The 11,998-nt window shown below is 32.8% G+C and overlaps 3 protein-coding genes across 4 annotated transcripts; 2 read left to right on the top strand and 1 right to left on the bottom strand.

Annotated features, from left to right (window-relative positions):
• Nucleotides 1–344: 344 nt before the first annotated feature.
• LOC125829701 (uncharacterized) lies at nt 345–3,489 on the bottom strand. Of its 2 annotated transcripts, none has more exons than XM_049508891.1 (5): nt 3,173–3,489; nt 2,016–2,148; nt 1,176–1,304; nt 912–1,058; nt 345–673 (listed from the first exon to the last, which is right to left on the bottom strand). In XM_049508891.1, exons 1-4 carry the CDS (start codon nt 3,350–3,352, stop codon nt 1,027–1,029), a joined length of 474 nt encoding a protein of 157 aa, XP_049364848.1. In that variant the 5' UTR covers nt 3,353–3,489; the 3' UTR covers nt 345–673; nt 912–1,026. The 2 variants fall into 2 exon arrangements, with proteins under 2 accessions (XP_049364848.1, XP_049364849.1); XM_049508892.1 differs by having other exon boundaries at nt 912–1,054.
• Nucleotides 3,490–6,970: 3,481 nt separating this feature from the next.
• LOC125829896 (nodulin-related protein 2-like) lies at nt 6,971–7,670 on the top strand. The gene has a single exon (XM_049509118.1). It carries the CDS (start codon nt 7,013–7,015, stop codon nt 7,487–7,489), a length of 477 nt encoding a protein of 158 aa, XP_049365075.1. The 5' UTR covers nt 6,971–7,012; the 3' UTR covers nt 7,490–7,670.
• A 1,333-nt stretch (nt 7,671–9,003) lies between these two features.
• LOC125829675 (uncharacterized) lies at nt 9,004–10,671 on the top strand. Its single transcript, XM_049508863.1, has 4 exons — nt 9,004–9,797; nt 10,016–10,066; nt 10,106–10,333; nt 10,424–10,671. Exons 1-4 carry the CDS (start codon nt 9,032–9,034, stop codon nt 10,669–10,671), a joined length of 1,293 nt encoding a protein of 430 aa, XP_049364820.1. The 5' UTR covers nt 9,004–9,031.
• The last annotated feature ends 1,327 nt before the right edge of the window (nt 10,672–11,998 follow it).

The raw sequence follows: 11,998 nt of genomic DNA, 5'->3' as shown, positions 1-11,998 counted from the left end.
CTCTACACCATTTTGATCATGTTTATCAGTTAAGGATCAAATGGAACCAAAAACTATACATTAAGGACCATTTTGATCGTTTGGTTCCTTTTGGTCCTTAATATACAAACATGATTGAAATAGTCCTTTATATTATTTTCTCGTTATATTAAGGACCAAATAGAACCAACCATAAGAAATTTCACCAACATATTTTTTACTTCAAAATTTGATCCAAAATTTATATTCAACATTTTAATACCAATCCTAACAAGTTTCAATGGATAAATTCTAACCAAAACCTTCTTCAAGTCTTCTTCAACAAGGCTTTTTTTAAAACTCAATATATCAACATATTGTTTCCTCAAGGAGTGAACATATCTGTTTAAGTTAGTTGAAAACAATACAGTAGTCAGAACATCATTTAGATTTCCTCCCATACAACTAAAAGAGTTTCAGAAAGATATTCATTGGTCTGTATCTAGCTGAGCACGCTTCATGTTGAACATTTACAGAGTTGGCTTGCATTTTCTGATGGGCTACTATAAGGTCATGGAGTTTATCCTTCGAGCATCATCTTTGCAGCATCAACCAATACTGGGCGAAGATCATTAGAAGCTCGACCAAGAACAGTGTACCCTTCCTTGTCCTCAACGTCAACATCTGCTCCATGTCTTATGAGGAGCAAAGCTACCTGTCAAGTAAACATAATCACAATGTGTCACTGTTTGTCCCGTAATGTAGTTTTCAAGAAAAGACGATCTCCCTTATCTCACAAACACACACGGAAAAAAGAAAAGAAAAAAAAAGAGGGGGTGGGATCTGTGAACTGTTCACTTGTCAGATATTTATGATCCTTTCGATCCATATAGCTCATGAACAAGATTTAAGACATTTAACTCCTGTGAAGGAAATAAGTTCTGCATAATTACCTCTTTATTGCCACATACAACAGCAGTCATCAAAGGTGTTTCCCCTGCCTTGTCAACTTCATCAACTTCAGCACCTTCCTCAATTAATAGTTCGCACAGCTGAGAGTTCCCAGTGCTAGCTGCACGATGCAATGGGGTGCATCCTACCTATATCACATGTTAATAAAACCAAAAGCAAGAAGTTATGAACACCCTTACTTTCAAATATAATTTTAACCATACTAAGCTTTTCAAGAAGATGAGTAGTCCAAAGCATAAGATTACAAGCCTTGTCTTTTGCATTGATCTTAGCACCATGTGAAATCAAAAGTTCAGCTATTTTCGCTCGACCCTTGCTAGCAGCATAATGAAGAGCAGTGCGGCCGCCATCATTTTTCAGATTTACATCAGCCCCTATTTACAAATATATTCACATTTACCATCACAAATTCATGGCTCAACTATTAAAATGAGTGAACTGAATTCATTGAAACTTTTTAAACAATGCTGACAAAAGCAGGTACACTTTCACAGGTTAGTGAAATTCACGAATGCGTAGATGGACTGGCAAAAAAGCACAAATTGTTACAATTCAGTTTCTGTTGTGAATCATTTGATTACTAGATGACTGACCACTGCGATGTCAGGTGGGAAAAATGCAAAAGATTTGTATATAAATTAACAATCAATAATACCATTGATGTCGAATAGCTTTTATAGTAATGGCCAGCTAGATCTACTACTACCTTGTCCATTGAGTATAACAGAGCAAATGATGGTATAGCAATGAACATAGGGAAAATTCAATAATGCTATAGTTTTAACTGTACATCCATGATCATATGTGTTTAGCACATCAATTCAATTTCTTCTACTCCTTCAAATCCACAAGTCAGTGGAATTATTGCACACAAATTAATTAAACTCCAAAAGGTTGAAATTCTATAGAAAACCATTCTCTTATATGCATAGAAATCTTTCGGATCTTTTACTTTCATTTTGACATATCGTTTCCAGTTTTGTAAAGATAGAATCTTTTTGATGAAGTTTGTAAAGATAAAACCTTTATATGACATAGATAAAATGTTCAGCTTAGAACAAAACGCAAATTGTTATACTACTCACCTCTGCTAAGCAAAATCTCCACAATTTCCACATTACCACTGCTTGCTGCAGAGTGCAACGGCACCCAACCTTCTTCATCACCACTATTTATACCACTCACTGAGGGATCAGCAGCTGCAAGAATCTTCACCACCTAAATGCCATCACCAAAACCCAAATTTCACAAAGTTATTACATCAACCCCGATATTCAACTTTATAAACATCACATTCAGGAATTAGATAAAATTTGTACACACACTCTCTCTCTCCCCCAATTTGTTTGACTTCATTTCTACGTGGAGAATCAAACATAAAATTCTTTTACTATGATTTACCAAATGTCGAAAAAAAAATGTGATTTATATCAGTCAGTCCCCCTTTTAACCAAATATTTTTTTAAATAACTTCCCCTTGTTGAAAGTCAATTCGACTAACTCCCAGAACTAGATATGGCTAGACTAATTCATCTTTTACTACACAAAAGTACAATAAGTTACAATTCTCTGTATCAAATTGGTAATATGATCTATGTTGTTCAAACTCTCCAAAAATGTTATTGCACCCATGTTGGATACTCCAAAAATACACAATGTTTGAAGGATCCAACACGAACCCTGACAACATTTTTGAAGAGTCCGAGAAACATAGAATATGATACATTTTAAAACAAGAGGATTAGTTTTGGCGTGTGCACACTCGCTGACTGCCGAGAAAGATTCATTTCAATCCCACCCTTTTACTACTACAAGTTGCTTTATTTGCTTTGCTTATCTTGCTATTTTGTTATCCTTATTTTCCTTTCAATCCTACTTTGATTACACTTCTTTTGACCCGATTAAGGTGTGCGTACATCCTATTATTGTTGCAAAGATGTATTTCAAAATATTGGTTGAAATTCACAAACCTTGAATCTTGGACAAGGTTAAACATCAAATATGTAGATACCAGGAGAGTCCTAATCTCAAAATACTCAAGTTTATCTCAAAAAGCACAGGGCCCGAACCAGTATTTTCATAAAGGTGTTCAAAAACATGAAGAACTAAATACACAGACGAGATTCAATATCTATTATATATGCATAACAAATAATTTTGACATTGTATTTACAATATAATTTTTCGCCAAAGGGGGCTCGGAAGCCCTTAAAAAACTGAAATTGAGGTGAGATTGAAAGACCTCAGTGTGTCCAGAAGAGACGGCAACGTGAAGGAGAGAACGAGCATCTTCATTACGGAGAGAGAGGGATTTGAGGAGCTGTTCTTCGGGAAGTGATTTGAAGAGCGATGAATCACCAGATTCAGCAGCTTTGAACAAATCTTTGTCGTTGATTTGAGCTGAGGATTTTTCCGATTCCATTTTCGCCGGGATTTGTACGGACGGTAGAGTGTCAGTAGGGTTTTAGCTGGCGCCGGTGGGGTTTTGAAACTGAAGACTCTGAATTTGCCGATGTGTAGTTTTGAGATGAAATGGAGGGTAATATGGGAATTTACACTCCTACTCCTTCTTCTTCTGCTTTTACATTTTTTCCGCTACACGCATTGAAGTCCGACCTCCCTAACAAAGGCTCTAATCTTACCTTGTGGTCAGGCCCTTCTTCGGACCCTGCATATAACGGAGCTTATTAGTGCACCGAGCTGCTCGTCATGTAACATATCGTTTTCAAATGAACAAAAAAAAAGTGAATACAAATGAATTTATGAGAACATTATTAGAATTTCTTAAAATATCGATAAATAAATTTGTTGAACAACAGTGGGAAATAAAAAAAAAAATTCCATCAACTCCTTGATGGTGCTAGAGTTGACGAAATTCAATTCTTCAATGAAATTTTCGATAAAAATAAATAAAGAATATATCGATACGTCTCAATTTTGACCAGCTCAACGAATGAGTGATTGTATTCGACACATCTTTTTCTTACGGCTAATGCACTATTTAAGATAAATGACCTTTTTAGCTGCATCTAATATATGAATAAATTATTATAAGTATAAGAAACTTTAGAAAATTTTAGTAACATAATGACAATACCTTAATCGATCAAGTAATATTCAAAGATGCTCATAAAAGAGTAAAAAATATTACAATCTATAAATAATGAATACAAATATATTTAAATAATTACTATCATTATATAAGATCAAAATACGATACAAAAAACAAGGTGACCCCAAAGGGGTGACCTGAGAACACAAATATATTTTGGTCCAGCAATTGAAAAAAAAAGGGACCAAAATGCACCTGTGTTTCCAGGCACACTCCTCTGGGGATTCACCATTGTTCATCATCATCATATTAATAATGTGAATATATCAACATAAATTGACATTTATTTATAGTGTTTTTTGTGAACAAATTAGAGCATCACAATGTGGTCATTCTATCAACACAAGGGAGAATATATGGATACTATGTTGTCATATTTTCAAAATCATTAATGTTATAACCTATAGTTTAATATTCCTAAAATTGGCCTAATTATCAGCTTAATAAACAAACGTTATAATAAAGAAATAGAATTAAGGAAAATTAACGTATTTTACAAGTAGCTAAAGTTTCTATAACATGTTGATTGATTTTACTCAATACTCCTCCAATTTAAGTATTTGTGGAAGGATATATAAGATAGTGACCGTTAAATAACTGGATCAATACAAAATATAACTGCGTCAAAACAGGTTCATTCGAATCTCCTTCAATAAAAAATCACACTATATATACACATAGACATAGAGAGAGATCTAGCATCTCTTGCAAATCGTGTTCATCTCTCTTCTCCCTCTAACAACATGTATGTATCAAATATAGTTTGTATCAACATGTATTCCTTTTGATACAATCTATATTCATCGAATACATTCTATGTATCTAACATCTCTCCTCTCTCTCACGAATCTCACCTGTCTCTCTCTTTTCTCAAACTATTGCTATGAATTATAATTATACAAACTATATCTATTAATAATAATTATAATTCAAACTATAACTTATTTACGTAAGTTTCTCTAAAGTTTATAGGGACCCTCGTAGTCGGGCCACATCCTTTTTGTATTGAAGGAGTGACTTGACTCGACTTTAGCAAGTTGTAAATCCCCATTTTTTAAAATGTCATTTAGCAAAGTTGATATTTATAATATTGTTATACTCATTGCCTCAAAAAAAAAAAAACGAAGTATGAAAATAAGAGATCCTAAAAATCCATCAAATACGTCTAAAATCCTCTGTCACAATTTGATGTGAGACAATTTATTTTTAATCTAAAAAACATATTTTTATATTAAAAATAAATATTTTTTTATTTTTTACTTATACTTTTAATAAATGAATAATACATAACTACTCAAATATATGATTTATTTTTATTTATACTATAGGTTTTAAAATTGATTTTTAAAACTTCGTGATCAACCGGACACAAACAACACAATATAATAAGGTGTTGCCTATTTATTTATTTGTTAATTCAAATGAAGAAAGTTGAATCCTTCATTTATGGAGTCAAATTGAAATAAAGTATCCTAATGATGAGGCAACCTTGCAAAGCAATAACTATGGGGCCATTGTGTCACAATGAATAATATCTTTGTTTCCTGTTAGAACTTTCATATTCGTATTGAAATTTGATTAAGATTTATTTAAAATAAAAGTATTCGATAACAAGATTTTTTATAAAAATAAGATTCGAACTCAAATCTATAATAAAGGTAAAGTACTGAATGAATTCTATCCACCAAATCATAATTGTCCTTGTTTATACATGATGCATGTTATAATTAAAAGGAGTGGCCAAAATTTGTGGCATCGTTATAGTATATTCTGCCGACAGAAATTTAATATAAATATATATTTTTAATTATTTGTCATCTCGAGTTCCTTTTCACCATCATCACATTTACTTTTTCTTGTCGTGCCATGCTATCACTAAATGTATTATTAGTTTGTAATATATATGAAAACGAATGATATATTCACCATAGTTACTTTAAAAGATATATACAGATTTAATCTCTATCTTAAAATCCTATTAAACAAATAATTAGACAATAGTATAATGAATACAAATATTGTGTTTTCTAATATATCCTATCATAACGTCAAGGTGTGTAGGAGAAAAAATTTCTAAACTAGTTATCAAATTTTTTGTACATTTTTTTTAAATATTTCTATACATTATTCGATTTATAGAATTATACGAGATATGTTATGGTTAAGATGGGGTGTAAAAGTAATTTGGGAGTAGTTGTAGACTTGAAGTGTAGTGGATAGACAATTAAATGGTCTTTAATGAACATTAATTAATATCAAGAGACTTTAATTTGATAGTACTTTATTTGTAGTTGAAAGCAATTTAATTATTTGAGGAAAAATCGCGTATAATGTGTGTGGCCGACACCTCTCTTGATTTGGATCAGTCACGTTTAATTGGCCCCTCCATAAGAGTGGGGGCCCATTAGACACGTTCATACAGTTCACACCACCTTCCCATTAAAGCCCAAGAAAAAAAATCTTCACTATCATCCATTTATTCTCGAAATATTAAAAACATTTTTGAATTTAATGTTAATTATTAATTTCGTCTTTAAATTATTAACAATTTTAAAAACACTCTGATACTTGATTAATTAAATTTAGATACACTTCTTTGATCTGTCACATGACATAAAAAGTGGTTTCAAACTCGTGTAAAAGTATGAAACTCTTAATAAAAAGTCGAAAGATTTGTTGAAACACTAAACTTGATGAGAATTTAGGATTGTATTTTACTCATAATAAAAAATCTGTGATATATTTAAATTCAGTTAATCAAATAAAATGATATTTTTAAAGCTATCAATAATTTAAAGATAAAACTAATAATTTGTCGTGAAGCTCAAGTAGAACAAATTCAAATACATGGTAGAAGGAGAGTAATGAAAAATAACTATTTAGAAACACTCTATATATACAACCTCCTCACTATTCAAATCATATCTCATACACATAAACACACAATTCAATTTTCTTCTAAAAACAATCATGAATTTTCTCTCATCTTTGGCTAAGAGCGCCGGAGCCGGCGATGAGAAAAAAGCCGGAGGCGAGGAATCTGGTTCCACAACAGAGCTTTTCTCCAGTGCTAAAGTGTTAGCAGATGCCGCTCAAAGTCAATTCAACAAAGATTCCGACAAAATTGATAACAAAAAAGTAGCTGAAGCAGCTGCCGATGTCCTCAACGCTGCACAGAAATATGGAAAATTAGACGAAACTCAAGGAATTGGACAGTACGTTGAGAAAGCCGAAACTTATCTCCACCAGTACGGTGGCGATAAGGCTCCGGCCGCCGCTCCGGTTGCTGAAGAAGCAAAAGCACCCGCTCCTGCACCGGAATCGGCTCCGGCTCCGGCATCGGATCCAGCACCGGCGCCGGTTGTTGAAGAAGACAAGGAGGAGGAAAAAAAAAGTGGAGGAGCTGATTATCTTAAGATGGCTGGTGATTTCTTAGGCAAGAAGTAATTAGAGTCTAATTAGCTTTTTTTAATTATGGTCTATGCTTTTAATTATGGCTGATGTTATATTTCAGTTTTTTTTCCCCTTAATTTGCCACTGTCCACTGCCGGCGCCGGCGCCGGAGTTGGATTTATGTAATAAAATATGTATGTAAGTTGTGTGTATTTCAGTGTGATTTTACCGTGAAGTTTGTGTTTGTTTGAATTTATTAGTGATATCTTCTTTGCTTTTGCGAAAAGAAGAGAGATACTCCTTCCGTTTATTTTTTTAATCTGTTTAAAAAAGAATAATTTTTTTTTTTTAATAATATTTTGATTTCAACTTTCCACGTGACATGTTTAAGGTCATAAGATTAAAAGACATTTTTGTACATTTAACATAACTTTAATTTAAGACCATAAGATTCAAAATTTTCTTTATTTTTTTAAACTTTGTGTCAAGTCAAATTAGATCATTTTTATAAATCGAATAAAGTAATTATTTTTGATAGATCTTCAAATCATAAAATATTATAAACAATAAGAAGTGATATCAAACATAACAAATTCAAGACCTTCGAATATCTAATTGCTTCTAGTATATGTATGTCCACATATCCATTTCAACATTTTTATTTTTGTTATTTACATCTTCTGAATTTAATTTTTTTTTAACTGATCATCACTTTATCTCATATTTGTTGATCTAATCATCATTCTATATCATCTCTATCTTATATATTAATTGAGTTGAATGTGTTTACAAATCGATTATTCATTTACACAACATATTTGAACTTGTTTAAATTACATCTTAAATTATACATCTTCTTTGTCTTAAAAGGGAATAAAATTATAATTATTAGTAGAAACTTTATATTCTCTATCTGTGCTAAATCTAATTTTAAATCTAAAATAATAACAAAAGCAAAAGCTAGCCTTGACAAGAATCATTATATCTTTGGAAAGCTTTCCATAAAAATACTGTCGGTTTATTTATAGCAAGTGTTAGGCAGCAACTTAAACACGCTCTTTCTATATTAGCCCTTCAATTAAACTTTCCATTTTCCTTTTTTCTTGGTCTATTTTTATACACGTCTAACCTTGAATTACTTCTTACGTCATAATTTACTTGATATAATTTGCCTACATAAGATTTTTTCAACACAAATTTAAATATGAATATCACACTAAATGAGAAATCAAAAAAGTATAATTTGATTTACCGTAGTATTTAAGAAAGAAATAAAGAGAACTTGTTGACAACATTTCAATGCGTACTAATTAATATTAATTGTGAGATAATCCATTTTTTATTCTTTTAATTTGAGGAAGGGACCTTAGTGTTATGCGGAAAATAATCGTTGTTCACTTGTATAAGTTTTACTCTACACCCATAAAATTACGAAACTTTTGTGTAACTTCTCATTTTTTCAGTAAAAATCTCGAAAGCTTTCATATAAATTTTCACATTTATCATTTTTTTTCATTTGAATCACATTTATTTGCTTCAATTTGTAATATTACTATACTAATTTTCTTATTAATTATCTAAAACAAAAAATAAATTATGGATGCCCTTTTTGCTAAAGGAAAAGAATTTCTTAGTTCCAAAGATAAAGATGATGACAAAGAAACTTCCAATCGAACAAAACATCATGATGACGTGGATGATTCCGATGACCGCCCTGAGAGGAAAACTTCCGTCAAGTCCGGCGGCCGTGGCGGCGGCGGTCGAGGTGGTGGCCGGTCGGACGACGACAGTGACGGCGAGAGGCCCGCTGGCGCCGGCCGTGGTGGCGTCAAGACCGGCGGAGCCGGCCGTCGTGGTGGTAAGATGGCGGCAGGCGGTGCTCCTAACCCAAATGAGCACAAACAACCAACAACCTCTGAGCTAATGGCTAGCGCGAAGTTGGTGGCTGCAGCTGCACAGTCCCAATTAGGTGGCGGAGGCGAGGGCAAGCCAAAAGAAGAATTGGACACCGGAAAGCTTGCCGGAGCCGCCGCTGACCTCCTTGCGGCCGCTACCCATTACGGGAAACTAGGAGATGATGGAATCGGTAAGTATATCGGCCAAGCTGAGGATTATCTCCATGGCTACGAGCTTAAGAATGTGAAACCCAACAAAGCTGGTGCTGGTGCTGGATCCAAAAAAAGTACTTCCAGTAATGCGGAGCGCAAGAACTCATCGGAGTCCCGCCCACGGGGCAATGCAAAAGATGATGATGATGAGCGCGGAGAGCATGCCAGGAAAGAGAAGAAGATGCCATCAAAGAAACAATCTGGTGACAATTACGGTCATGATCGCGAGGAAGGTGATGATGATCGTGCTAGAGGTGAGTATGTATATCATGTCATTGTTATATTAAAAGCTTAAGCGGTTAGATACCTAAGTTGATTGTATTATATGTTACAATTTTTTTATTCTTTTTTCTTGACCAAACACATAATAATTTTATTTTTGCTTTTTGAGTGATGATGAAATCTTGAAAAGAGGACCTTTGTTTGATCTAAATTGAATGTATAATGATCATATTATTTAATGATATCATAGGCCACGACGAACATATGACAAAGGGTAAAGAGATGCCTAAGAAACAAGTTGGTGACCGTCATGGACATGAACATGAACGTTCAGAGGAAGGTGATGATCATTCCGGAGATGAGTATGGCGAGCACACAAGGAAAGGTAAGGGAATGCCTAGGAAACAATCTGGTGACCGTGACAACCGTGAACGTTCAAAGGAAAATGATGATGATCACTCGAGATCTGGACGTGGTGAAAGTAAAGGAATGCCCACGAAAAAATCTGGGGGCCATGGACATGATGAACATTCAGATGAAGATGATAGTCGCTCTGGAGGGGGGTATGGTGATTACATAAAAAAAGCTCAAGGAATGATCAAGAAAAAATCTGGAGATGATGATAATCCAGAGAAAGGTGATGGTGAATCTGGTGGAGGGTATGGCGATTATATAAAAAAAGCTCAAGGATTTCTCAAGAAAAAGTCGGACAACGGTGATGGAAGTCCAAGGGGTGAGGATGGAGATTCTGGAGGTGGGATGGGTGGGGTCATGAAAATGGCTCAAGGTATGTTCAAGAAAGATTCCGACGACCGTGATGGCGATCGTAGCCCCACCAAACATTCTAATGAGAAAGATGGGAACAAAACAGATTATCTTAAGATGGCTGGAAGCTTTTTCAAATAATAATATTTATGAGATTATACTAGATACGTTATTATTGTTATTGTAATAATAAGAAGTATAGACTAATTGTAACATAGAATATCATCATCTGTTGATCAATTCTTTTGTTTTGATTTCTTTCCTAAAGTTTTTTTTTTAGGATTTTTAGCTATAGTTTGATTTGAATTGTAATAATGGTAACATGTACAGTGTGGCTATGAGTTGCCATGCAAATATTAATGTACATGTCAAGTAGTAGAATATATATAATTTTGATTTGATTCAAAAAAAATTTGGCTATAAAAACTTTAAAAGTAACGTGACTTATGTAATTAATTTGATATACTTTTAAAAAAATAATAGATAAAATGATAATTATAATATGAATATAATAAATTCAATAATGTATTGAAGTCATTTTATAATTAAGTGGGTATTCATCATTTTGCATTTCTAATGAAGTTGTGGTCTACCAATGAAGTTTGTGCTAAGTCTAAATTCTGATATTTACATCACTTTTTCTTATATTGTTTTGAGTGAATCATATATTGAAAGACCCGATATGTTGAAAGGAACTCAAAACTAAAATCTAAAACTATTTAAAGGAGATTTGAGCTGGTCAAGAATAGAAAAAAATTCAGCTTATTGATAAAGATGAACTACTGCAATATAAATATTGTATAATAACGTATATAAATTAATATACATCACTGATACATAGTTATGCATTGTATATGCATGATTATATATTGCTTATACAAAATTGATACATTACAGAGACATACAACCATTTAGATGAAAAGAACTTAACACGCAAGTAATTAATCAACCCAACCATAAAATTGCTATGCAACTACAAAAACTATAACAAAATCCGTGAATAAATGTTTTGTCAGTTTATTTATAGAACTTAGTATTAAAAATATAATCTTTTCTTAATTGTCTATTACCTCATACTTTACTTTTTATCTCAAGGAAGTTCAGTTCCTCAAGGATAAGCAAGACTAAAAAGCTATTTTCCCGTCTATAAATATCACAACATAATATGCTTATCGTATCATAAGATGATCGTCACATGATAAATGAATGACAAAAATTCATCTATTTAAAAAATACGAATCTATAAAATTGTATGACGAAAAGATATTTTCTGATCCTCTTAGCTGGAAGGTGCTTATGATGGTGGTAGTCGGGGTGTGTGCCATGATGAAACAAAGAATCAAAATGTTTTGCATTATTCTTTTTAACCTCTCCACAAAAAATATATATATATATATATATACATTATTCATATAATTTTGATACATTACGTAAAATTGAAAGAAATTTAACCGATAATATATTTGTC

This window comes from Solanum verrucosum, unplaced genomic scaffold (genome assembly GCF_900185275.1).
Source record: "Solanum verrucosum unplaced genomic scaffold, falcon-dt-bn FXZP01000008.1, whole genome shotgun sequence".
Classification (NCBI taxonomy): domain Eukaryota; kingdom Viridiplantae; phylum Streptophyta; class Magnoliopsida; order Solanales; family Solanaceae; genus Solanum; species Solanum verrucosum.
Note: the sequence above shows the minus strand (reverse complement) of the source record. Positions and strands in the feature narration are given on the sequence as shown.

Bases quoted from the DNA above. Each gene is read 5' to 3' on its own strand.
- LOC125829701 (XM_049508891.1), bottom strand. From the start codon at position 3,352: ATGGAATCGGAAAAATCCTCAGCTCAAATCAACGACAAAGATTTGTTC. The intron at 1,305-2,015 runs GTGAGTAGTATA...ATTTGTAAATAG, and splicing joins GGAGATTTTGCTTAGCAGAG to GGGCTGATGTAAATCTGAAA. The intron at 1,059-1,175 runs GTAATCTTATGC...CATGTGATATAG, and splicing joins CAATGCAAAAGACAAGGCTT to GTAGGATGCACCCCATTGCA.
- LOC125829896 (XM_049509118.1), top strand. From the start codon at position 7,013: ATGAATTTTCTCTCATCTTTGGCTAAGAGCGCCGGAGCCGGCGATGAG.
- LOC125829675 (XM_049508863.1), top strand. From the start codon at position 9,032: ATGGATGCCCTTTTTGCTAAAGGAAAAGAATTTCTTAGTTCCAAAGAT. The intron at 9,798-10,015 runs GTGAGTATGTAT...ATGATATCATAG, and splicing joins TGATGATGATCGTGCTAGAG to GCCACGACGAACATATGACA. The intron at 10,067-10,105 runs GTGACCGTCATG...GTTCAGAGGAAG, and splicing joins GATGCCTAAGAAACAAGTTG to GTGATGATCATTCCGGAGAT.